Source organism: Canis lupus, chromosome 16 (assembly GCF_048164855.1).
Source record: "Canis lupus baileyi chromosome 16, mCanLup2.hap1, whole genome shotgun sequence".
In the NCBI taxonomy this organism is placed as follows: domain Eukaryota; kingdom Metazoa; phylum Chordata; class Mammalia; order Carnivora; family Canidae; genus Canis; species Canis lupus.
This window is the reverse complement of record NC_132853.1, coordinates 12,630,471-12,654,565: the sequence shown is the minus strand read 5'-3', so window position 1 is coordinate 12,654,565 and position 24,095 is coordinate 12,630,471. Positions and strand designations below refer to the sequence as shown.

The 24,095-nt window shown below is 61.2% G+C and overlaps 6 protein-coding genes across 9 annotated transcripts; 2 read left to right on the top strand and 4 right to left on the bottom strand.

The window, feature by feature from the left end:
- Positions 1 to 652: 652 nt before the first annotated feature.
- On the bottom strand, positions 653 to 1,386 carry RNF224 (ring finger protein 224). Its single transcript, XM_072778855.1, has one exon. It carries the CDS (start codon positions 1,121 to 1,123, stop codon positions 659 to 661), a length of 465 nt encoding a protein of 154 aa, XP_072634956.1. The 5' UTR covers positions 1,124 to 1,386; the 3' UTR covers positions 653 to 658.
- A 1,912-nt stretch (positions 1,387 to 3,298) lies between these two features.
- On the bottom strand, positions 3,299 to 5,287 carry CYSRT1 (cysteine rich tail 1). Its single transcript, XM_072778856.1, has 3 exons — positions 5,147 to 5,287; positions 4,306 to 4,368; positions 3,299 to 3,961 (listed from the first exon to the last, which is right to left on the bottom strand). Exon 3 carries the CDS (start codon positions 3,951 to 3,953, stop codon positions 3,528 to 3,530), a length of 426 nt encoding a protein of 141 aa, XP_072634957.1. The 5' UTR covers positions 3,954 to 3,961; positions 4,306 to 4,368; positions 5,147 to 5,287; the 3' UTR covers positions 3,299 to 3,527.
- Positions 5,288 to 7,151: 1,864 nt separating this feature from the next.
- RNF208 (ring finger protein 208) lies at positions 7,152 to 9,003 on the top strand. Its single transcript, XM_072778853.1, has 2 exons — positions 7,152 to 7,306; positions 7,506 to 9,003. Exon 2 carries the CDS (start codon positions 8,044 to 8,046, stop codon positions 8,839 to 8,841), a length of 798 nt encoding a protein of 265 aa, XP_072634954.1. The 5' UTR covers positions 7,152 to 7,306; positions 7,506 to 8,043; the 3' UTR covers positions 8,842 to 9,003.
- A 518-nt stretch (positions 9,004 to 9,521) lies between these two features.
- LOC140606047 (ring finger protein-like) lies at positions 9,522 to 11,679 on the bottom strand. The gene has a single exon (XM_072778854.1). It carries the CDS (start codon positions 10,819 to 10,821, stop codon positions 10,213 to 10,215), a length of 609 nt encoding a protein of 202 aa, XP_072634955.1. The 5' UTR covers positions 10,822 to 11,679; the 3' UTR covers positions 9,522 to 10,212.
- On the bottom strand, positions 11,680 to 20,370 carry NDOR1 (NADPH dependent diflavin oxidoreductase 1). 4 transcript variants are annotated; one of them, XM_072778851.1, is made up of 16 exons: positions 19,797 to 20,049; positions 17,412 to 19,561; positions 16,777 to 16,883; positions 15,806 to 15,903; positions 14,800 to 14,898; positions 14,613 to 14,714; positions 14,326 to 14,535; positions 13,967 to 14,088; positions 13,619 to 13,839; positions 13,428 to 13,535; positions 13,107 to 13,221; positions 12,826 to 12,972; positions 12,628 to 12,746; positions 12,460 to 12,554; positions 12,248 to 12,375; positions 11,680 to 11,875 (listed from the first exon to the last, which is right to left on the bottom strand). In XM_072778851.1, exons 4-16 carry the CDS (start codon positions 15,847 to 15,849, stop codon positions 11,682 to 11,684), a joined length of 1,704 nt encoding a protein of 567 aa, XP_072634952.1. In that variant the 5' UTR covers positions 15,850 to 15,903; positions 16,777 to 16,883; positions 17,412 to 19,561; positions 19,797 to 20,049; the 3' UTR covers positions 11,680 to 11,681. The 4 variants fall into 4 exon arrangements, with proteins under 4 accessions (XP_072634952.1, XP_072634950.1, XP_072634951.1 ...); XM_072778849.1 differs by lacking the exons at positions 16,777 to 16,883; positions 17,412 to 19,561 and adding an exon at positions 20,131 to 20,370 and having other exon boundaries at positions 19,797 to 19,874; XM_072778850.1 differs by lacking the exons at positions 16,777 to 16,883; positions 17,412 to 19,561 and adding an exon at positions 20,131 to 20,239 and having other exon boundaries at positions 19,797 to 19,825.
- A 10-nt stretch (positions 20,371 to 20,380) lies between these two features.
- On the top strand, positions 20,381 to 21,965 carry TMEM203 (transmembrane protein 203). Its single transcript, XM_072778857.1, has one exon. It carries the CDS (start codon positions 20,637 to 20,639, stop codon positions 21,045 to 21,047), a length of 411 nt encoding a protein of 136 aa, XP_072634958.1. The 5' UTR covers positions 20,381 to 20,636; the 3' UTR covers positions 21,048 to 21,965.
- Positions 21,966 to 24,095: the final 2,130 nt, after the last annotated feature.

The window sequence follows — 24,095 nt, the reverse complement described above, 5'->3', positions numbered from 1 at the left end:
TGATAGCCAGGAAAAGGCTGAATGTGGGAGCAGCTCTACTGAGTGACCATGGTGGGTCCCCACCCTCTCTGGGCCTAGAGCTAGCCCCAGACAGGGCCCTCTCCTTGGGCACCTGTCATAGCAGAGACTTTGTGCCTGCAGAAGACCCTCCCGGAACAGTGCCCAACACATAGTTGGCGCTCAGTGGGCTCTGTTGAACAGATGAACTTTGCAGGTACTCTTTGCCAGCCAAGGATGGAGGAAATGGTTCTGTCTCTGCTCTGGCTCACACCTCTGGGACCTTCTATAGGGAAGAGGAGATGGGTTCCAGCATGACCAGGCACAGACTTGGCCAGGCCCTGACCTGTGGAGGCATCCTCTGGGCTGAGTTTTGGCCTGGGCTGGGCTTGCAGGTGGCTCTGACAGCAGGACCCTCACCCTGCATGTGCTCAGGCTAGCTTGAGGCCCTAGAATCCTGGCCAAGATAAGCAGGAGGCCACCCTCTTCTCCCAGAGCCTCACAGTACTGTGGGCATAGCCCCTCACTTAGACTGCAGTCTGGGGGGTCCGTGTAGGGCAGCCCGCAGGATGCTCGGTCCCCTGGCTTTGTGGGGCTGGTGGTGCCACAGTTCGAGGTTCCCAGGCGGGCACGCTGTGGGCCGCAGTCCTATGGGCAGGACTCAGACCTCAGGACTGCCAGGGGCACCCCAGCAGAGGCTCCTGCAGCCACCGCAGCAGCGCCAGGATGAGGGGAAGTGGGGCTGGGTGCCCAGGGAGGGACAGAGCCTGGTTGGCTGCTGAGTGATGGCAGTGCTGCCTTTGGGGGGTACCCGGGGCTCCTCACGGGACAGCTCCCACTCAGCCTTCACAGCCAGGAAGGCGGCCAGGTCGAGGTCCAGCATGGCCACCCCTCCACGGGGTGTGGGGGTGCTCTGGCGGCACTGGGGGCAGGGGATCCAGCGCTGCTCGTGGGCCGGAGCGTCAAGCTGCCTCACGCACGCCTGGCAGAAGGTGTGGCCACAGTAGAGTCTGCGTGGCAGGTGCCCGGTGAGGTCGTAGGCTGAGTAGCAGATGATGCAGTCTCCCCGCCGGGAGCTGGCAGCGGTCCCCTCCTCAGAGACCTGGGGACTCTCTGGCTGCAGCATCCTGCGGAAGGCATACAGGGGAGTGGCGGCCCACCTCACCTGCCTCGAGATCTACGTCGCGTGGTTGGGCTGTGACGCCGGGAGTCTGCCCCAGAGCACGGGGTCCTGGGCCTCGGCAGAGCCGGGGGTGAGGGGGTGGCCGGCGGGGCCTCAGACACCAGGGTCTGGGCACAGCCCAGGGTTCCATGGCTGCTGGCTGGCCAGCAGCCTGTCCTGCCATTTGGTCCCTCTCTATGGCCCTCCTGCTCCACTCCTCGCCCTCCCATACCCTAGCCTGCCTAAGCCCCAGGCCGCTCTTACCTGCATCCGCTCTGCCGGGCAGCTCTGCCCAGCCAGAGGATGTCCTGGGTGGAGGGGGACCCAGGGCGCCCTGCGGCTCCCACCCTGGGGCTCGCATTACTAGTCGACAGGGAGGCAGGTGGTGGCTGCGGGCAGGTGTGGGTTCCCCTTTCAGCCACAAAGCACTTGCAACTGGATCCACTAGCACCATCAACCCAGTAGGAGATAAGGCGCCCCCCACCCCCACTCCCCCTTCCCCAGGCCAGCTTCAGTAGTCCCCCTCCCAGGCCTGGCTTCACAGCTCACCTTGGTCCCTCTCCTGGCCTCGGGAGCCAGCCAGACCCACCTCCGACTCTGATAATCCCTCCACTTTGCACTAGGAAAGCCTCTGGCTTTGAACCAGGAGATGCTTCTTCAGCTCTCAGCTCAAGTGTAGCCCTCCAAGTAACCTGCCAGGACCCTCACAGGCTCAGAGGGGCGGGGGTCCTATTCTTCCAAAGCTCCCTCACAGTGCATGTGTGTGTCCACAGCACCTTCCTATTGCCTGGTCTGGGTCTGTCAGGCCCCCATTACAGGGTAGCGGCCTGCTCCACAGGGCCCCAAGGAGGTGCTCAAGCATGGGTATGGGAACCTCCATGCACACACAAGGATCACCCAGAAGCTCCCAGGGGCACACTGTGGCTATCCCTGGTCGCTCCCACTAGAGGCCGCCTCCCCCTAGCGTCTGCCTGGCTGTGGTCCCTGAGCTGGCAAGGTGATTATGACTGTGGGCACAGCAGAATGGGGTGTATCAAGAATGGTCAGGACAGATGGGATTGGCGGGGAGGGAGCCCAGAACCAGAGGGGCTCCTCCTTAGTCCTACTACCCTGCTGTCAGCAGCCTCCCTGACCAGTTGAACAAGCTTTCTGTGGCTGGCCTGGGTGGGGTCATCCTCTGGTGGAGGCAGGCCATGGGGCAGGAGCCAGGAGCATGGCACTCCTGAGTCCCTGCACAGTCAGGCCAATGACGTATCCACCCACGGCCAGAGACAGGACAGTCACCCTGGGTCAGGGGAGGGCTGGCACCAGGACCCATCCATCCTGCAGGGGCAGCTCAGTTTCCTTGTCTGGCTGTCTCTGCCTGGCCCTGGAAACGTCAGAATGCCCAGCGCAGGCCTTACTGGTCACTCCTTGCCCTGGCATTCCAGCCTCACCCCAGCAGTGAGGCAATGCCAGCCTCACGCAGCTTAGCTCCCCACACATCCCCCTAAGGCAGGCATGTTACACTGCTCAGATAAACAGGAGATCTGTCCTCCAAGGGGCAGCACTGGCCAGCTCCTTTTTCTGCTCACCTCATTCAGGAGGTCCAGGCCCTGGAGGCAGGACAGCAGATGAGCAGCATGGCATGGGGGCCACACCGCAGATGTTTAGGAATTGGGCATTTCATGAGGAACCAGAAAAACACCCCGGCTGGGGTAGGGCGGTGACTCACGGATGGGCAGGGCCTGGTCCTGGCTGCCTGGGATCCTACTCACAGAAACTTGCCAGAGCCAGTCCCACCCGCCTGGTCCTGCCAACGTGATGGTCCTCCTGGTGGCCTCTCTTGGGGCTCCACCCCCCACACCCCGGTTCTATGCGTAGCATCCTCCTACTGTCTGACCCAAGGCCTGACCTGTCTCCCCGCCCTGGCCTGAGTCCTAGGGAATGCAAGAGCTTGAACCCAGGCCTGGCTGGGTCAGGGCGGGGGACACGCTCCCACCCTCCCATCCAGCCTCTGAACGGATCTGAGAGCTGCAAGACAGAATGTCCCGAGGAGTGCCTTCCCCACCCCTGAATGTCCCACAGAGGCCGAGGCCCGTGATATGGTCCAGCCCAGGACCCTCTTCAAGGCGGCAGTGTAAAGAAGAATAACCAGAACATAGCTCACTGCTTTATTGCCTGGGCCATGGGCCTCCAGGGAGGCAAAGGGGGGTATACCCAGGGCTGCCACCACAGCAGGTGTCCCGCCTCTCTGGCAAGGTGCCGGAGCCGGGTTGTTGGCCTTCTTGCCAGGTAGCTGCTCCTGTCTGGGGTGGGAAGTGGCCAACACCCATGACAATGGTCCAGTGGCTGCCCCAAGTATGTGGGCACTGGTGTGGCCGCTGGGCTAGGAGACGATGCAGCAGCAGCTGTGGCAGCGGCAGAAGCGAGGGCAATGACAGCAAGAGCAGCAAGGACAGCAGCAGCAGTGGTGGGCGATGTCATCCCCGCGCCCCATGGGGGGCCGGCCAGCATAGGTCAGTCCTGCTGGGTGCTGCCCACTACCATAAGGGTTGCCGGGCTGCAGCCAGGCCTGTTGGCCCTGGGTCTGGGTGGCCCCCTTGGCGCCCTTGGCATCCTTGCTCCCTGGGGCCTCCTCAGTGGGCTGCAGGAGCCGGGTGGGCTCTGAGGGGCAGGACCCTGCAGGTAGAGGCTGTGACTCCCAGGAAGAGGGAGCCGCCTCCAGCTGCTGCCCCAGGTCTGGCCGCAGGTGAGCCCGGGGGATGCTGACCTGGGCATACGGGTTCTTGACGACCATCTCATGTGGGTCCATGGCCCAGCCTGGCAGGGGCAGGCAGAGGAGACAATATTGGTTCAGTGGAGGGAACAGCCTTAGCCCAAGACAGTGCCCACCCCGCAAAAAGCCAGGCTGCGGAGATACCAGAGTATCCCAGGCCTGTGTGTCAATGTGTGTGTGTGTGTGTGCGCGCACACGCGTGCGCGAGCGCACACACACGCGCATGGGGCGGGGGAGCTGAGTATGAGGGCCAATGTCTCCCAGATGCCCTTCCTGCATGGCAGGACCCTGTGATGGTACTGGGAAGGGGGTGGGAGGCCGGGAGACGCAGCTGGGCTTGCCCACGGCTGAGCCCCAGTGTAGGGAAGGTCCTCAGCCCCAGACCCACCTGGAGTGGTGATGGCAGCAGTCTACCCTCTCGTCCTGTGTCCTGTGGGCCAGGTCCCAGTGCCTATGAGGCAAGCAACTGGCAGCTGCCTTTTTCCCTCCTGGGGAGGGGCGGGGCCCTGGGGCGGAGCTCCAAGATGGGGTTCCGGGGATCCCAGGAGGCCCTGGCTCTTCCAGCACAAGTGGGTGGTGGCCCCAGCAGGGGCTCCAAGGGGCCCTGACATCCTGGGTGACTCAGCCTCTAAGCATGTGGAGCCCGACGTCAGCCCTCCACAGACCTGCAGCTGGCAGGAGGGAATAGGCAAGCCTGACCTCAGCCTCAGAGGGGAGGCCTGCAGGGGGTCTGGGGAACCCTAGCCATCACTACACACCTCGGAGCCCCTGCTTTGGGGCAGAGGGCAGAGGGCCTCACTTGAAGCAACAGCCTCCAGCCAGGAGACACAGATGGTGGTGGTGGGAGCACAGGCTGCCTGGAGGTTTGCAGTTTCTTAACTGATAAAAAACGTTTGATTCACACACCTTTGCTACAACTCATCTAACAATTGGCAACGACAGGGGCTTCACTGGCTCATTTCTGAAACGGCAGTTTCCATCTCTGGTGGGCTCGGAGACAAGCTCTCCACCCCACCAGACTCTTCGTCTTTGGAATGCGCACCTATTCTCACCATCTAGCACCTGCCACGCAGGGTGGCCATGTGCTGGGTGACAACGCATGCTGGGCGCTCGGGTCTGGGCCTGGCACTGGTGATCTTCCCCCAGAGCCATCTAGGCAGTAGAGTGGGGCTGGGACCTGCACCCCCAGGATTGTCACCCCAGGGAACCCCCAGGAAGGGCGGGATCACCTCAGAGGCCATGGTGACCGGGGTGGCCCGCACGAGGCCAGTCAGACCGGTCCGGACACGAATTCTACCGATGTGGCACCGGGTGTGGAGGGGAGGGGGCCCGGGACCCGCGACTTCGCAGGTATATGACAGATGCTCATTGCGCAGGCTCAAAGAGCCCCGCCCACTGCCCCGGCAGACTCCGCCCCTTGCTGCGAGGCGGAGGCTGGCGCATGCGCGCAACACGCCTGGGGGCAGCCGGTGAGAACTTTATTCCCCAGAAGCCCCCGCGCTCGAAGGTTTCTCCAAAGACCCGGTTTGGGGTCTGCTGGCCTTGGACGGTCCAAAACTCAGCCTGGACAGCGCAGCAATGACCCGCGAGGCTCTGGCCGCGGCGGCGCGGGCTCGGGCGGGCTCGGGGAGGTGGGCCCTCGCGGGGCAGGACCTCAGGGCTAGGGGCGGGGCCTCAGGGCTAGGGGCGGGGCCTCAGGGGCGGGGCCTGATGGCTGGTTCCTTCTGAGGTGCGCGGCCCACGGGTCGGTGGGAAGTTGAGCAGAACCTGAGGCCGGGCCAGGCCCCTAGCCCTCCCCTGGCTGGGGCTCTCTCGGTTGCTCTACCTTCACGCCAGATCCCATAAGGCCCTCGCTGCCCATCCTGCCAGGCACCCACTCACCTGCACACCCCACACCCGCTGTCTCTAAATGGCTTTGGAAACTGAGACCCTGGCACACCAGCCTGAGGTCACAGAGCTGCAAAGTTAGGCCCTCTGCCTCAGTTCACTCCTCCGGTCTGTCTTGCCCATGTCTTCTTCCTCACCAGGAATAGTGGCCTCTCTGGGCTCTGCTGCCCGGAAGGACCAGGTGCAGGTGGGCCTGGACAGAGATGGGCTGTGGCCAGACTCTTGGACACACGGTCAGGCGTAGGGCCCAGTGCTTGGTCACGGGAGTGCTAGCATGCCCCATGGCGACTGGAGCAGCTCAGGGGGTGGCACGTGCCGGCCCCTGCGGCTGAGGTCCCTGCCCACATAGTTGCCAACATGTTCTCTGCCTCTTCTCTCACCTGAGGCTCCCCCACAGGCAGAGGGTATGTTCCTGGGGGGGTTAGGGAAGCCTGGCTTGAGGAGGAAACAGAAAGGAATGGGGCCTCTCTCCTGGGTGGGGTCAGATTAGCACCAAATGTGTGACAGCAGGGCACGTGCTGACCTGATGGGATGCCGGAAAGGGTCACCCCACCCTGGGCAGGTGCCTGTTGTCATCAGTGGACTGCCCCACTGGCCTGTCCAGTTGTCTGACCATCTGCGTACCCCTCACCCCACCCATCTGTCCAGCATTCCTGTCTTTGGAGCTTTCTCCCAAGCACTGTTCCTCTTCTCTGTCTACACCTCTGATATCTTGCTTGTCCACACCTGCTCACCCTCATGTCCCCTTTGAACACAACCTGGGTGCACCTGTGAGCTGGAGGCGATCCCACTGGGGACAGAGTGGAAGGACGAGCAGAGACCCTGACTCTCTGGCGGACGTGTGGCAGTCCCCAGGAAGGGCCCTGGGAACCAGCTGTCCTGAGACCATCTCTGTGTCCCCCTTGCCTTCCTCCTGCTGGCATTGAGGCCTCGGGCTTCGAAAAGCACGATTTCCCTTCTAGAATTGGGGGTGGGGGACTTGACGTGGACCCAGGTCAGCCAGGAAGGGCTGAGGGGTCGCGGGTACCGGAAAAGGGCGTCGCGGGGGGGGGGGGGCGGCGGGGGTCCTGATCCACAAGCGGCTCGCAGGGGAGGGCAACCCCGGGAGCGGGCGGCAGACCCGCGGCGATGGAGGGGCGGCTGAGACACTGGCCCCGCCCCGCGGACCCCGCGCGGGTCCCCAGACGGGGGGTGGCGCTGCGGGCGCGGGCGGGCGCCGCGCGCACTGCGGTCCCCGCGCCTCCGCCGCAGAGCGCGCCACGCTCCGCACGCACCTGCCGCCGCGCCGCGCTGCCCAGAGCCCCGCGCCCAGCGCCCCTGGGAGCCCCGCCGCGCCGCGCCATCGCCCGAGGTCGCCGCCGGAGCCGCTGGAGCCGCTGGAGCCGCCGGAGCCGCCGGAGCCGCGGGAGCCGCCGGGCCGAGGCGCGGGCGTCGCATCCGGGCCTGCCTTTGAGACAACCTCTGCGGCGGCGGCACGGCCCGGGGACGCCAGGCTGGGGCAGGTGAGCTCGGGCGGGGCGGGGCGGGACGGCCGCGGGGTCGCCACTCGCAGCCCCTTCCTACCGGCCGGGGTTGGGCCTTGGGGGAGGAGGCTGGGTCCGGAGTCTGGTGAGGATCAGGGTCAGAGGTCGGGCGCCCCGTCTTTTGTGTAGGGTGAGGGTGGGCCCCGGGTGCTGCCCTCACGCCGTCTCTCACCTGCAGCCCGGGCCTGGTCCAGGCCTCTCTTCTGCTCCCGCTGCAGCCGCCGCCGCTGAGCCCGCGGCCTGGGGCCTCCCGCAGCCAAGGCTCAGGCTAGCTGCCTTCCCTGGGCGCCCTGTCCTGGAGCCATGGGGCCCACCTAGCCCCCGCCTGCCCGGATGTCCCTGCTCGGGGGCTGCTGACCTCAGTTGCAGGGGGAGTCCCCCCCACGCCCCCTCGCCAGCCTCAGCAGCCGGAGACCCTGGGTGAGCCCCTGGGCCAGACCTGCAGCCCAGGGCAGCCTCCCCTACCCCCCTGCCCCCGCCTCCCTCCGCCCCCCCCACCCCTCCCTCCTCCTCCTAGGACTGGACCAGAGAAGCCACTGTGGCCACTGGGGGGGGCCCTGCCCCCCCAGCTCTTGCCGGCCGCCCCCAGGAGTCCTCGGGGCGGCCGGGGTCCCTACCAGGCCTGGCAGGACCAGGATGCTGCCCCCTCTCCTCCTCCCCGGCCTCACCCAACACCCCCACCCACCCGAACACCCAGTCTGACTGGGGACAGCCGGATGCCGGCTGACCCCGGGCCCGAGGTGGGCAGTGGCTGGCCGGGCTTCCTCATGTCCTGCCTGAAGGGCCCCCATGTCATCCTCAAGATGGAGGCCATGAAGATTGTTCACCCTGAGAAGTTCCCTGAGCTGCAGGCGGCTGCCCCTTGCTTCCCACCAGCACCGCGGCCCACCCCTGCCCTGGCACCCAAACGCGCCTGGCCCTCAGACACAGAGATCATCGTCAACCAGGCATGCGGAGGGGACATGCCTGCCTTGGATGGGGCACCCCGCACTCCTCCCTTGCCGCGACGGCCCCGAAAGGGCAGTGTGGAGTTGGGCTTCCCCCGAGTGGCACCAGCGGACGAGGTCATCGTGAACCAGTACGTGGTGCGGCCTGGTCCTGCCACCTCAGGGGCCCCTGCCACGGCGGCACCAGCCTCAGGTGAGCCCCTGGAGTGCCCCACCTGCGGGCACACGTACAACGTCACCCAGCGGCGGCCCCGAGTGCTGTCCTGCCTGCACTCTGTGTGTGAGCAGTGCCTGCAGATTCTCTATGAGTCCTGCCCTAAGTACAAGTTCATCTCCTGTCCCACTTGCCGCCGCGAGACTGTGCTCTTCACGGACTATGGCCTGGCTGCACTAGCTGTCAACACGTCTATCTTGAGCCGCCTGCCACCTGAGGCACTGACTGCCCCGTCCGGTGGCCAGTGGGGGGGTGAGCCGGAGGGCAGCTGCTACCAGACCTTCCGGCAGTACTGTGGGGCCGCGTGCACCTGCCATGTGCGGAACCCGCTGTCTGCCTGCTCCATCATGTAGCACCCACCGGCTCACCACTGCCTGCCAGTCCTTGCTCGCCGCTTCTTCAGGGATCCGGCCCTGCCCTGTCGCCTGTTGACCCCTCACCCACCACAGCTTCTGGCCCCTTCCCATGTGGCATTGTCGCTGCAGCCAACTCCGCCATTAAAACTCTTTGCCAAAGTTTGCACCTTGTTCCCTGGACTGAAGCCTGAGCTTGTGGCTGAGCCGGGGGCTGCAGCCCAGACAGGGTCCAGCCTGGAGCCACTGAAGGCAGGCTCAGTGTTGCTGGGGGTCAGCCCACTGTGCTGACTGGTGCCAGCCTGGGCCAGGGCAGCCACTCAGGAGGGCTGGGCCTAGCTGTGTGTATGCATGCGAATGCCTCCCACACCTGTGTGGAGCCAGCCAGCCTCCTGTGTGGGCTGCTGGGGCAGATGTGCAGAATGGGCAAAGGGTGGACATGTCCTCTGCACTGGCCACTGGATGTGGGGGCAGCTGGATGGGGGACACCAGGCCCCTGGTTCCCCTAGACCCTCTGAAGTTGAATGGGAATGGCCTTTGGGCCAGACTGAAGCAGGGTTGAGATAGGCTAGCTGAGATCGTAGTGGGGTGGGAGGACCCCATGGCAGAGTGGGGGAGAGAAGGGTTGGGGAGAGCCACAGGGCATCGAGGAGGCGCGTAGACATGACAAGAGCATGGAGGGATGTCTCCGTAGCAGCTGTCTATTGAGAGCCATCCCTCGTTCTAGGTACAGCACTCTGCACGTTGCCAACAAGCCCCAAAGGTTGTACAGATGTCCTTTAGATAAAGGCCCTGGGCTCAATGCCATGAGGTTACAGGGTACTCAGTTCTATGCTGTCCAACTCCGAGGCTTAGCTGGACCCTTGTCCTAGTAGTTCAGGGGCATGGGCTGGACGCCCGACAGCCAGGGGCCATCGCCTTCAGTCTGACCCAGTCAGTGAGGAAGCTGTGGCCCGAGCTTGCATAGCAGCGGCCCCGCCCCTGCAGCCCTGACCTTCAGGGAACACACTGGCCCTTATCTGCAACGTGACAGCATTCACTTTCGTGTCCATTGTGTCCCTCTTGCAAACAGGCCATGTGGGGCAAGGGGACGGAAGGAGAGCATGAAGCTTGTGTGTCGAGGGGTGCACAGGCCCCAGTTGCAGGCTTCCTCCAGCACTGCCCGTGGGCACCAGTAGTTAGTGTCTGGGCGGCAGGGTGGTTTGAAGTCTCTGGCTCCGTCAGAGGCTGAACACAGGCTCCTGGCCCCAGGCCTGGGTCTGGATTGAAGGCTAGTGCCCGGCCCCACCGTGGGCTTTGTAGTTTGGTCATCAGTCCTCAGGGCTAGCGTGGGTCTCCCGGTCTGTTGGCAGCAGGTGTGACGAGTCCTGCTCAGTGGCCAGAGCGGTCCAGCAGCATAAAGAGCAGCCCCAGCAGCATGAGTGGCGTGAAGATGAGCAACAGGCCCAGGAGCTCCAGGGCTAGCAGGCCCAGCAGTACTAGGCGGCGGGTGCAGGGCCCTCGTTCCCGCAAGGCCCAGAGCCGGGCACCCAGCCAGGGCGGGCAGGGTAGGAAGGGAAGGCAGCCCTGGCCGCCCACAGGCCCTGCCAGGAAGCGTAGCCGGTAGCGGTGCTCTAGGGAGGCCCAGGGCCCAGGGCCCCGGTGGGGAGGAGCAGGGGGTGTAGGGGGCCGTGGGCCCTGAGGCCCATCTGCCCACAGCAGTTCCTCCTGCAGCTGGCAGATTTCCCACTCAGGCATGGGCGTCTTCTGGCGACACAGTGGGCAGCACACCTGGCCCTGGTGGGCACTGGAGGCTGTGCCTAGCAGCTGGTGCAGGCAGCCCACACACAGGCCATGGCCACAGTTGAGCAGAGCCAGGTGGTGCTCACCGGGCCCATAGGGCTCTGTGCAGATGGGGCATTCCTCCTCCCCCCAGTCTCCTGCCTGCTCCCCATCCTCCTCTTCCCCTACTTGCCCAGCCCAGGGGCAGGCAGTGGCCATGGCTGTGGCCCCAAGCAGGGGCTCACTGTCTAGAGCCCCAGCGCCCTGGGGGTTCCCAAGAACCCTGCTGTCCAACTCTTTGTCTGCCAGCACTTGGCACAGGGAGGCCAGGCATCCAGGGCCCAGAGGGGCTGCAGCAGGGCTGGTGAGGCCAGAGCTGAGGTCATGGGGGCCATAAGCGGGGGCCGTGGGACAGGAATCCAGATTCGTGGGTGGGGTCCCCAGGGTGGCGACTAGGGTGGTTGGAGCTGTGAAGGTCAGTGTGGCCCTCTGGGCACGAGCAGAGTCTGGCACTGACCTGGAGGCAGCCGCAGCCTGGTCCCAGCTCCCAGCTCCTGCCTCACCTGGGGAAGTCCACGTCACTTGGACCCCAGCGCTGGTGGGAGTTCTGGGCAGCTCCCGTGCCCACGGGTGCCCATGGGTGCCGTCTCCACTGAATCTGCCCCCGCCCACCTATGTTCCTCACTGACGGATGGACTCCTGGGAGCTGCCTTGTGGGTAAACCAGCCTGCCTGACTCCTCCTACAGGAATTCCCCTGAGGACAATGAAGGCCCCTCCCAGGGGTGGGATGACTGAGGCCTGCTGCCGCCTTCCCTCACCATTGGGGCAGCTACTGGGTGAGGAGTGAAGGCCTGGTCAGGACTGGCCCTTCCTCCCCGGGCCCACTTATGGCCACCCCCTGCTCCACAGAGCTGGGGCACAGCGTGTATACGATGTGGGCAAACAGCTGGCTTCACAGTAGAATCACACCCCTGAGTACTGATGGGAGAAGAGATGGCTGATCGTGGCTGGCTGTGCCCATCTGGGCGTGCTGTGGGCCCACCCACCCCGAGGCACCAAGGAGCTCACAAGGAAGAGGTCAGAAACGGCCACGCAGAGCCCACAATTTATTACTGAGGCTTTCCAAGATGGAGGCAGGGAGAGCCTGTGCTGGCTGGGGGCCTCCTCCCCCTGGGGCTCTGGTCCTTGCTGACCTCCAGCCTGAGCCCAAGCCATGCACTTTGTGGCAGGGCACACAGATGTGGCACAGGGTGACTGGGAACCTGCGGTCTCCTAAGGCAAAGAGCGGTGGCGTGTGGCACTCCTCAAGACCCCGTCCCACCTCCTAAGGCTCCCCAGGCTCCCGGGTCCTTTCTCAGCCACTGTCCTGTGCAGGGGGGGAACCCAGGGACTACCCTGACCAGGACCCAAGTTGGGGCCAGTGGGAAAGGCGAGAGGTAGGCTGGAACCCTGGACAGGGGCAGGGTCGGGTGGTGAATGGGCAGTGGTGTGTCAGGGCTGAGTAGAGGACCCCAGGCTGACTGGAGTGCAAGGTTGCACAGGGGACAAGTTGGGAGGTGATGGTGTGCCCCCCCCCCCCCCCCCAGAGAGCAGTGGCTAGAGTGGCTGAGGTCAGCAGGAAAACTCTTCAGGCCCATGTCTCACTCTGGAAGCGCAGTGTCCGCTGGAGTCTGGCAAGGTAGTTAGCGGCATCAGGGCCAGAGAGCCCCCCCTCCTCCTGGAAGATGGATGCTAGGGCTTCCGACACATCTGCTGGCATGCACTTGGCGTTGCTGGAGGAACAGGCCAGATGGGCTCAGTGTGGCTGGGACCCCCCTTAGGGCTGGCTCCCACCCCACCCAGCAGCCCAGGCTCACCCTGCCAGATAGAAGTAGGCGCCCTGGCGGTCCAGCAGGTCCCACACCAATGGCCCGAGCTCGCGGAGCCGGTGCTGCACATATATCTTCCGCTCCTATGGGGAGGTGGCAGGGCATTGGAGGTGGAGGTGACCTGCATCCTGGCCCCTGCCCTCCCAGCATACTCACCTGCTCCCGGGAGAAGGCTGTGAAGAGCATCAGGCACCCCTTCCTCTCCAGCTGCAGCCACTCCGCCTCCCAGTAGAAGTCCTGGTCCCGCCAGCGGCAGCCGAAGAACAAAAAGTTTCCTAGGGGAACACAAGGTGGCCTCAAGGCTTGGCCGAGTCAACCCCAGCTGCCATCCTGCCCTGGGTCCAGCACGCTCACCAGTCTGATCCCGGGCCACTCGTTCCTGGATGGCTGCTCGGAAAGGGGCCACGCCGGTGCCAGGGCCCACCATAATGACAGGTGTGTCTGGTGTCTCTGGGAAGGTCAGGCCCCCCGGCCGCACCCACAGGGGCACATAGACAGGTCCTGCGGCAGGAGATGGGAGGCATGAAGAGGCTCCAAAGACCAGGCACCAGCCCAGGACTGGCCATGGTACACAGGGGAGAGCAGAGGCCCGGGACCCAGTCCTCCATCCCCTCCCTCCTGAAAGCAGGGGTCACCTTGCCCAGGATCCAGAGACGCCAGCCAGGAGGAGCAGAGGCCCCGGCGAGGCTCCTTGAGGCGGGTCTGGTACTGTACCACAGCCACGAGGATCTGCAGCCTCAAGGGATGAGCCTGGGGGAGGGGATGGTGGGTGCCCTGCTCCACTGGGCCATCCCTGCCAGCCACCCAAGCTCCAGGTTCCACCCACTTCACTCTGGGGTGGTCCCAGATGAGGAGTAGATGTTGAGGGCGACCTCCTGACCTTTACACCATGCCCAGCAGTCCCAGGCCCCACACCCCTGAGGCTGGCCCTGGGTACTGTCCCCACAGGCCCTCACCAGCAGAGAAGAGGCGATGGAGAAGGCCCGTGGGCGGATCAGGGGGATGAGGTCCAGGAGGTAGTCTGCGGGGATGGCTCCTGCCGTGTGCGGGAAGTCACACAACACCTGGGCAAGATAGCCAGCATGGCCACACAAGGCTGAGACTCAGGGCCCTGGGCCTGCCCGCACCTGCCCACACTTGCTCACACCTCCAGGATGGTCCTTCGAGGCCGGTTGCAGTACGAGTACAGCTCCTCCTGACCTTGGGGGGAACTGAGCTGCAGCAGCTTCTCCCGCTCCAGCTCATGGGGAGACAGACAGGCCAGGAGCTCGAAGAAGGAGCGGCGGGGCACGCTGGCAATGTCCAGGTAGTGGGCCACCAGGTGCCTCACCGAGCAGGGCTGGGGGAGTTGCGCAGGGCAGGGCACGCCTGTAGGAGGTGGCAGGGACATGGGCAGGGCTGGGCATGCCCGCAGGCCACCGGGCCCCGACCCTCGGGGACTCACCTGGCCCTTGGGCCCCCTCCATCCCTTCCCCCACTCCTCCCCAGGGCTCACCTGGCTCCCGGGGCTGCAGGGTGAAGTACTGGTCGGGGTCCAGGCCCAGTGCCTGGCAGAACCGCCCGAGGTCGCTGGCCCGGTTCTCGGGCTGGATTAGCACCACATCACCTGCTGCAAAGCTGTGTGGGAAAGCCACTGGGAAGAGTGAGAAGGGAGTGGGCAGGGCACCGAGTTCCTAGGGTGGCTGCACAGGGAAGGATGGCGGGGCTGGGGGTCCCTGGATGCAGTCTCCCCGCTGCCTGGCCCGCACCCCTCCACCCTGCTGGGTACACTCTCTCCAGCTTTGGGGGAGGACCGGCCAAGCCCCTGGCCATGGCCTCCGGCCCCCCGGCCCCTCGGCATCTCAGGCCCCTCACCTGAGCCCGGACCCCGTGATGTCAAACTCGATCAGCCGAACATCTTGGAAGTGTGAGGGGCCAGTGACCCTCTGGTTGGTGACCATGGGTGCCAGGAAGGGCTGCCGCTCTGAAGGGGGGCCTTGAGGATCTGTGCTAGCCCCATGCTGCTCCTCAGAGCACGTCCTGGGAGCCTCCAGAAGGAAGTGCAGGGTGAACGTGGAGGGCAAACTGTGGAGAGGGCACACTGGGTCAGGCTGCCAGCTCCGCAGCCGGGCCGCTCTGCTGTGCGTGTGGCCCACACTCACGGGACTCCGGTGGGGATCACGCCAAGGTCAGGGGGCACGGGGTATAGCCACAGCACCTTCTCCCACAGATCGTGCAGCCAGGGGTCCACAGCTGCATCAGGCCTGGGGAGAGAGCACGTGTGCGCTAGCCCATGGGGCCCTGTTTGTGGCTGGACCCCACAGGAGGGCACCCCCTCATGCCACTCACCCCAGCTCGTGCTGGTCATCGCCCAGGCACAGAGGTAGGAGGGCACTGCCCCCAAGCTGCAGCAGCCGACGGTACAGCTTCTTGGCCACAAAGTTGAACCTTGGGGTGGTGGGGGGGAGAGAAAGGCTTGGGCAGGCTGCATCCCTGGGCTGGAGGACAGTGAAGGGGAGGCAGCCCACGCCAGATCCTGGGCCTTGCCAGACCGCTCCTCCCAGGGACCGTGGTCAGCAAGAGGGCTCCCACCCACCCTCGGGCCTGTGTGCGTACCAAGCATGTGTGTGTACCAAGCATGTGTCTCTGTGGGGGCACAGAACAAAACTCCCCAGGAGAGGTGTCACACTGCCACCCATTCCCTGTCCTTCTCCCACTGGCCTGGCTTTGTAGGTGGTGGCCCCTGCACCAGACCTGATGACACACATACCCCCATTGCTTCCTTAAGAAATCACACAAAGCAAGACTACTCTTTGCTTAGAACGTAGATTTGTCCTGAAAATTGGAGAGAAAACAAAGCCGAGGTGGCCACACAACCACACCCGGGGATGTAGTGGTGGTGGGGGACTGGGGGTCCTTTTGTGCTCCTGGCTGGTTCCCACTGCATGCTCTCTGTGCCCTTAGTAAGCCCAAGTATCTCCTGGCTACATGAACGTAAACGTGGGCAAAGAGCCAGTCGGCTTTTGCTGCCCCAGGTCACATGTTCTCTGACGCTGCATGAGACCCCAGACACCCAGCTCCAGACATCACCTCCTGCTCTGGAAGGCACCTTGGGTCCACTCCTGAGTTTGGGCCGCACTTTGCCGGCCTGCCAGCCGTCTGTCTATGCTCTGCCTACCCTGCAAACCCCGATGCTCCCTGGTGGTCCCCTCAGAAGCAGGACGCACAGCCCGGCCACGGCCCAAGGTCTAGCAGAAGCCCCCGGGGCTGAGTCACCTGTCCCTCTACCAGAACGCTTTGTGCTCAAGCCCAAGGCCAGGCCTTGCAGGCCAGAAGCTCTCCCACCCCTACTCACTTGGCATAAGAGGAGTCCCCGAGGCCCAAGACAGCGAAGTCCATCTGACAGAGGGAGGTTGATGGCAGGTTCTTCCGGAATATGAACCTCCAGAAGTTCTACAGCCAGAAGAAACCAAGTTTGAGGCGGCAGCACCACTGGGGTCCCAGGTTGGGGGAGAAAATTATAAATAAGAAAGTTGTGGACAGCCCTGGTGGTGCAGCGGTTTAGCGCCGCCTGCAGCCTGGGGTGTGATCCTGGAGACCCGGGATCGAGTCCCGCATCGAGCTTCCTGCATGGAGCCTGCTTCTCCCTCTGCCTGTGTCTCTGCCTCTCTCTCGCTCTCTCTGAATGAATAAATAAATCTTTATAAGAAAAAAAAAAAAGGAAAGAAAGAAAGTTGCCCCAGGGGCCCCTGGATAGCTCAGTCAGTTGAGTGTCTGATGGTTTCAGCTCAGGTTGTGATCTCAGGGTCATGGAATTGAGCCCCACACCATGCTGAGCTTGAGTCTGCTTAAGTCTCTCTCTCTCTCAAATAAATAAATCTTAAGAAAGCAAGCAAGCAAGCTGTCCTAGAGAACGTGGCGCTCCACCCCTCCTTGGGCAGTGGGCTGGGAAAGAAGGCTGCGGAGTTGATGTGGGGAGGCCACCACTGACACCTGTCCCACAGCTCTCCCCTCCCTGGGGTGGGGGAAATACCAGCTCCTGCTTGGGTCTCCCCAAGGGATGGCCTCCGCCTTCACACTGAGTCCTGTGTCCTGAAGGCCAGCAGCTCCTCTGGGGCCCTAGTCTCACCCCATAGGTGGGAGGTGGTTTCTCTCCTGGCCCTGAGCCCCCACCAGGCAGTGTTGCACTCGCTGCTTTCCCCCCCGTCACCGTGCTGGCTGAAGACCTCTAGCTGTGCCCTTCCCCAGGGCACTGTCACCCCCACACATCTGGCCATCCTTGAGGCCTTATCCCCAGTCCCCCAAAGTCACAGCCCGGTGCCTGACCTTTCCACCCAGGGGCCCTTATGGAGCATGTCCTAGGCGGCGCTGGGCCCCAGCCTCCAGAAGCACTTTTCCAACACGGTTCTCCATCACCTTCAGCCCGTGACAACCTGAGTGCCATCCAGGACATTAGCTGTACACCGCCTTCTCTCTGTTTTAGATCTCTATAGACAGGGGCCCTGTCGGGGTGCTGCTTTGCCCCCTCGCCACCCTAGGACTGTGCTGCTTCAGCCACCGCTGGGGACACTTGCCCCCCCTCCAGGGACCCCTGCGCACTCCCCCTGCAGAGGCCAGTGATGGTACTTCCCACCACTCTTCGGCTGCAAATGCCCGGGTCCACCCTTCACAGTGACTGGCAGGTTGTTTCCACAGGGAGCTGCCTTCCCAAGGAGCTTGAGGCCTTGCCCAAGCCGGTCCAGCCCGGCCACTGGTGCCGAGAAGCCAGTGTCCCTGTGTCCTGCTCTGTCCCCAAGAGCTGCAAGCCAGCACATCGTGCCTTGGCTGGAGCCTTCCCTTCTAGGTGGGCCCCTCCCGCCCCAGGACGATCTCTCCCCACTCCATGGCCCACATGTGAAGGTTACAGTTCTGAAAATGATCTCGGGGTTTTGATTTGATTTGTTTCCTAGAACATTTTTTACCAGACTTGCCAGGATGTTTCAACGTCACTCTCATCTTTTCAAATTTTCCCAAGCATTTCCTCTGCTTCTGGCTTCATGCTGTTTTGTGTTCTTGTCCCATGGGTGCCAAGTTCTGGGGGGCCTGCTCCGTCCCTGCTCCCCCAGGTTATATCTGGGTTTCTTGCAGTGGTGTCTTTCTGAGGCTGTGGTGGTTCTTTGTGGCCTATTTGTAGTTAAGAAGCTGACGGGAAACCATGAGCTCAGGCCTGTCACCCACATAGGTCTTCCAGCCAGGATCCTGCCGGGTCTTCCACTCTGGTGACTTCCTTGCCCTACAGAGGGGTCCCCTCTGTGCAGCTGGTCACTAAACCGGGTCTTCAGCAGGCGTCATGCCCCTTCCTCCATGTCCCTGGGACCTCAGTCTGCAGCTTCTCCAAGGAGCCTCCAGGCCCTGCTCTGGTTGGGGAGGGCCCCCTGCTGACCACTCCCATGGTGGTGTCTATGCCTGTAGTCATCCGGGGATGACCTTCGCCCCCTCCTGCTGACATCCAGCCTGTACCCCAGCCCAGCTCACCTCAGCAAACTCTGTCTCCTCTCCCCTCCCAGGCCCTGTGTCCTGGGCACCCACCCTTCTGCATCTGATCCCCTCACATTTGCCTCCTCTCCTGTGCCTCTTCCTGTCTAGGGAGACCCCTCCTGACTGTGCTAGGGTCTCAGCCCCAGGTGTCCTACTCTGTCCCTACAGTGACCTTGCTCTTTAATCTTAAGCCTCTGGCTGCCCCTGTGCTCTGCACCTCCCCTCCCAGTATATAACAGCTCTCTCTTATCTTAGTAATACTTTCTTTCCAACCCCTTAGCCCCATTCACAGCCAGAATCTTTTTTTTTTTTTTTTTTTTTTGGGTAAGTTCCACACTGGGCACGGAGCTTGAATTCAAGACCCTGAGGCTGTGACCTCAGCTGAGATCAAGTTGGACGCCTAATGGACTGAGTCCGCCAGGCACCAGTTGGTTCAATGCAGATTTTCTACACTCACTCACTGGTTGAGCCTGTGACCCTCTTCACTCCCTGTGAGTTACTGAAACTGTTTTCCCCACGGTCACGATCACAGTCCCTTTGTTGATAAACCTGACTAGTGCCGCTCATGCCTTCTCTCACTTCATTTCTGTGCAGATTTGGGTGCTGCAAACCTTCTTCTCACAAGTCACTTCTGTGCCCCTGACCCTCTTGACTGTGTGGGGGCCGCTTTCCTGCCCTGTCCTCCTCCACCTCTCACGGCCTTGGTGCTCAGGGCACCTTGTCCCAGGAGAAGGTGTGTCCTGGCTCACGCCTCACCCAAGATCCTTGCTAGATCTCCACACAAACCTGCATCTCCACCTGGACAACTTCTAGCACTTGGCCTTCCTGGTCCCTCTGTGCACGGAACTGCCATCCATTCTGGTCCTCCAGCCTGAACCTGATTCCATGCTCTCTGGGTTCTACCTAACATCTCAGGAACACGTCTATTTTTCCACTGCCTGACATCATCCTGGCTCAGGCCACCAGCCTACTGCCCGCAGGGTGCATCCTCTGGGGTTCTTGCTCTCCTGTACCCTGCCCTCCCCATTAGCAAGTGGCAGTTTTGCTGGAATACAAATGTGCCTGAATCACCCAGTGGATTGCATGGCTCCTCACCTCGAGTCGTCCACCTTACTGTGGCTACTGGGCTGCTTGGAGCCAGGCCTGGCCTCCTGCATCCCATCTCTCCTCCCACCCTCGTGCTCTCCTTGGCACTGTCACACTGAAATGCTTCCTGGTCTTCCCAGATGTAGTCTTTCTCCTCTGCACAGGCCAGCCCCACTTCCCCCTCAAGACTTAGCCCTACAAGCCTTCCTTCCAGAAAGCTCTCCCTAAGGCCCCAGGTTGGGCTAGAAAGTTTGTATTAATGCCCCATGGCATCTGGCACTTTCCCTGGCAGCATGTATCTCCTAGTATCGTAACTGCCTGTGAAAATTGTTGCTTTTGCTCTATTGTGAGCTCCACGAGGACAGAAATAGGTTCATGGCTGGATGCCCAGCCCTAGATCACGCTTGGAATACAGTGTATGCTCAAGAATGTTGAAGGAACTGAAGAATGTTCTGGTAAAGTCCTGGTTTTGAAATACACACATAGACCACCTGATCCATACACAGCCCTGGAGAAAATATTAAAGGTTAAAATGCAGAAGAAGGCTACTTGGTGCCCGTGAAGAGTTTATTAGAGAGGACAGCTAAAGCCTCCAGCTCCACCCCAGGACACCCTTCCACATTCAAAGCTGACAGCACCTATGGGAGGGCAACTGTTTATTGTGCTTATGGGACACTCGGGCAACGATAGGACAGTGAGGGTCCAGGGCAGCAATCTGAGCTCCACAAAGGAGCCAGCCTTACCTTCATGTTGTCGGGGGGTTCTCCTTGGCCTGCAGTTGCACAAACAAATACCACCAGGGGCTCATTAATCAGATTCACCTCAATGAAAAGACACACATGTAAGGCCTCAGGCTGTAAGGACCAGGCCCCCTCGCCACCACTCAGGCTGCTGGAGCAAGAGGCCTAAACCTGCTCGGTCAGGGTCCACCCCCACCCCCCTGCCCACTCGTTGCCGACCCCGGCTTCCCGCGCCCTAAGTCCACCATGAAGGCAGGGCCCGCTGTCGGCTAGGATGCGGCGCCCTGACGCCCCAGGCCAGCTGGGTCTGCACGCCGGGGCCGCGGGGGGCCCTCACCACCGAGTACGAGTCCAGGGCCTGCACGCGGCAGTCGAGCCGCCGGCGCCGAGCGTCGCGGCCCAGCCTCTCAGCCACATCCTGAGCCGTGCCGGTCTGGCTGCCGAAGAGCACCAGAAGCCCCGGGCTCGGCATCTGGGCGCGCCCGGAGAGCCCTGCACCCGGGAACTCAAACGGCCGGCAGGTCCCGCCAGCCCCGGCAGCCGGATCCGCGGGGACTTCCGACTTCTGGCGGCGTCCGGAAGTGACGCACTCAGGACGCGCCCCGCTGGGCATGGCGTCCGAGGAAGGCTGGCGTCCGCTAGCGGCCGGTACTGGGTCCCGGACCGGGGCCGGGGTGTTGGCGCCACGCCAGGGCCGAAGGCGGGGACAGGCAGAACCACTCGCCGTGTCCTGCTCGCCGCAGCAGCGACGGCGGCAGGTGCCGGCGAGGCCCGCGGGGAGAGGAGGAGCAGTCCCGTGGGTGAGACGCTCGGCCGGGCCGCGGCCCGCGCTAAACCGGCGCGATGCTCTTCTCCCTCCGGGAGCTGGTGCAGTGGCTGGGCTTCGCCACCTTCGAGATCTTCGTGCACCTGCTGGCCCTGTTGGTGTTCTCTGTGCTGCTGGCGCTGCGGGTGGACGGCCTGGCCCCTGGCCTCTCGTGGTGGAACGTGTTCGTGCCCTTCTTCGCCGCTGATGGGCTCAGCACCTACTTCACCACCATCGTGTCTGTACGCCTCTTCCAGGACGGAGAGAAGCGGTTGGCTGTGCTCCGCCTCTTCTGGGTCCTCACGGTTCTTAGCCTCAAGTTTGTCTTCGAGATGTTGTTGTGCCAGAAGCTGGTAGAACAGACTCGGGAACTCTGGTTTGGCTTGATCACGTCTCCGGTCTTCATTCTTCTGCAGCTGCTCATGATCCGTGCCTGTAGGGTCAACTAACCTCGCAGAAAGGCGGGAGAAAGAACTCTGGATAGCTTGGATGCTGGACCCCGAGCTGAGGCCCTAAAGGGGCCTTCCACCGTACCAAAGGAGAAGTCTGGGTCTGAAAGCAAAGCCAGCTGCTGCTCTGGCGAGTGCTCAATTTTCTCTATACCAATCGTCTAAAATTGTTCCCTCAGCAAAGCTAAAAAGAGCAGCCTTGATCCTTAAAATGTATTTCTTGTTATTTCATGTTTTGAATAGGTAATCACGAGTTGAGATCCTGAGAAGGACCCCACACCAGACAGTACAGAATTCCTTTGACAGTTGGAAGCTACATATACTTAAAATGTCCTGATGGGCTCAGAGTATTTTCCTGGATCTTGGGGAAGTACTCCATATGCAAAAGCTGCAAAGCTGGACTTGGGGATTTCCTCTGCCCAGCAGCACTAACCCAAGAGCTCACTGCCCCATCTATCCAGACAAGACTTACCTAGATGCTTGAGCTCTAAAAAATGTAAACAAGCTTGTGTCTCCTCCCCTGAGCCACTGGGGAGGATGGCCCCTTCTTCATTCCAGCCCAGGCAGACGGGAGTATGTTGAATAAGCATGATTGGGACCCTATTTGGAGATCTGTTGCCTGAAGGAACTTTGTTTATAAAGCACTGCTTGGCTTCATATCCCAGCTGATTGCATTGTCCACAACCTTTCCACCACCTTGTGGCCAGCACTGTTAGCACACCTGAGACAGATTGAGGCCTCCCTAAAAAAGGGACTGAGGAACAGCTCTGATGCTCCTAGGCTGGGACCCGCAAATGGTTTTGGCCCACGTTTGTGGGCCTGGAGACTTTTTTTTTTCCCCCTAGGGTCTTTAATGCCAGTTAGGTGCCAAATGAGAATGTCTGCTGAGATAAAAATAAAATAAGAATGTTTTGCTGAGATGTGTAGTGGTTGCCTGACCTCTTGAGGGTGAAATCCGATGAATGCTGGATGTTCCCCCCATGCATCACGTAGCTGGTTCCAGAGTTGATTGTAGGAGACTGGAATGCACTAGAACTTCACTGGTGGGTGGGGGCGTTCCCTCAGAGAAGCTTGTCTTCCTTCCTGGGGAGCTGGGGTGAAGCAGCATAGGGTTGAGGACCTGCTGAATAGTTTGTGTGACTTCAGAACCTTGTCTTCCTGCCAGTGCATGGTCTTTATAGGCCGTGCTGTAGAGCAGGGGTCACAAACTATGGCCTGAGGCATGTTTTTGTACTGCCCATTTGCTGAGAGTGATTTTTACATTTTCAAGGGGTTATAAAAATGAAGAGCGTGTGACAATGTGAATATGGTCTGCAGTGTGCAGGGTCATTCAAAGTTGGCCTTTTGGGTCAGATCATTTTTTGATGGGCGGGGAGGGGAGTGCTGTTCTGAGCATAGTATAAACGTTTAATAGTGTCTCTGGCCTGTACTCACTAGATGCCAGTAGCACCCCTCGCTTGTGACAACCAGAAGTGTCTCCATACATTAGTAAGTCTGGGGAATGAAACTCCCTGGTGAGACTTGCTAAGATAAAATGTTTACTGTCTGGCCTTTTACAGAACAGAATTGCAGACCTTTATTTTAGTGAAGCAGCTTTGTGACCCTCTACCTAAAATGGATACTGCATGCCTGGGATGCTTGAGTTGGAGACTGGTCTGGTTTGTCCCATAGCCACAGTGATGTTTTCTGCCCAGGATTGGCATAATTTGTGTCAAAGCCTGATAGAAGCTCAATATTGTAAGTGGGTTTTCTTTTCTTTTCTCTTTTTAAAAATTTACTTGTAATTCTCTTTTTAAAAATTTACTTGTAATCCTTACAGCCATGTCAGGGCTCAAACTCAGGACTCTGAGGTCAAGAGTCCCATGCTTTTCTGAGCCAGTTAGGTGCCCTAAGAGTGGGTTTTCTTCTAATGTTACTTTTATTTTATTTTATTCATTTATTTTTTTAATTTTTATTTATTTATGATAGTCACACACGGGGGGAGGGGGGAGAGAGAGAGAGAGAGAGAGGCAGAGACATAGGCAGAGGGAGAAGCAGGCTCCATGCACCGGGAGCCCGACGTGGGATTCGATCCTGGGTCTCCAGGATCGTGCCCTGGGCCAAAGGCAGGTGCCAAACCGCTGCGCCACCCAGGGATCCCTGTTACTTTTATTTTTAAGGATTTTATTTATTCATGAGAAAGAGAGGGAAAGAGGCAGAGACACAGGCAGAAGCAGGCTTCTCGCAGGGAGCCTGATGTGGGACTCAATCCCTGGACCCCCCAGGGATCATGCCCTGAGCCGAAGGGAGACGCCCAACCACTAAGTCACCCAGGCAGGCCCTGCCCCTAATGTTACTTCCATGCTTTGTTGTGTACTGTTTTATTCTGTAGTTCACAATTGAGTGATACTGTTGCTATAGAAGTGATGAGCATAAGCAGGCTTAGTGTCCCTTGGAGAGGCTGAATGCAGTTTATTTTCTCAGCTTAACAGAGTGGAAAGGAGTAGGTCAGTATGAAAGTGGTGGTAGTGCTGACCACCTTGGGACCCAGAAGCTGAGAAAGGCACCCCAGGTTGAAACCTGTCCCCATCTACACAGAGCCCTGGTGTCCTTGGAGCGAGTGCCGTGACTGAGCAAGTGCTGAGTGCAGGGCAGGTGAGGGAAAAGCAGTGTCCTTCCCCCCGATTTCTCCCTTGGCTCTGCTGCGCCTCAAAGAGTGTTGTGGATGCTGTGCAGCCCTCAACTGGGAGTGAGCTTTTTCATGGCATGTGGGCAAGGAAGCCGAACCCTTAAGGTCCCTGGCACCCCTACTAGCCTTCGGATGGGGGAAGTAGTGTGGGGAGGCAACAGGGTGTAATGCCCAGCCTGCGTTGGAGAGCTGTGTGCGAGGACCTTTCCCTGTACCTCCTCACAGCTCCTGTACTCCTGTCCCTGCTCCGTGGGCCCTGGATGGCAAAGTGTGGGCTGGGGCTTCTCCCACTTGTGGGCGCCACGGAGTGAGGTCTGCGGCTGGCAAAAGCTAGGGGTGCCGGAGAAACCAATTCCTCACACAGGGTGGGGCGCCAGCAT

Bases quoted from the DNA above. Each gene is read 5' to 3' on its own strand.
- NDOR1 (XM_072778849.1), bottom strand. From the start codon at position 20,265: ATGCCGAGCCCGGGGCTTCTGGTGCTCTTCGGCAGCCAGACCGGCACG. The intron at 14,899-15,805 runs GTGAGTAGGGGT...CACCACCCCAAG, and splicing joins GGGGACTCCTCTTATGCCAA to GTTCAACTTTGTGGCCAAGA. The intron at 11,876-12,247 runs GTGAGACATGGG...TCTTTGCCTTAG, and splicing joins GCGGACACTGCGCTTCCAGA to GAGACCGCAGGTTCCCAGTC.
- LOC140606047 (XM_072778854.1), bottom strand. From the start codon at position 10,821: ATGGCCACTGCCTGCCCCTGGGCTGGGCAAGTAGGGGAAGAGGAGGAT.
- CYSRT1 (XM_072778856.1), bottom strand. From the start codon at position 3,953: ATGGACCCACATGAGATGGTCGTCAAGAACCCGTATGCCCAGGTCAGC.
- RNF208 (XM_072778853.1), top strand. From the start codon at position 8,044: ATGCCGGCTGACCCCGGGCCCGAGGTGGGCAGTGGCTGGCCGGGCTTC.
- TMEM203 (XM_072778857.1), top strand. From the start codon at position 20,637: ATGCTCTTCTCCCTCCGGGAGCTGGTGCAGTGGCTGGGCTTCGCCACC.
- RNF224 (XM_072778855.1), bottom strand. From the start codon at position 1,123: ATGCTGCAGCCAGAGAGTCCCCAGGTCTCTGAGGAGGGGACCGCTGCC.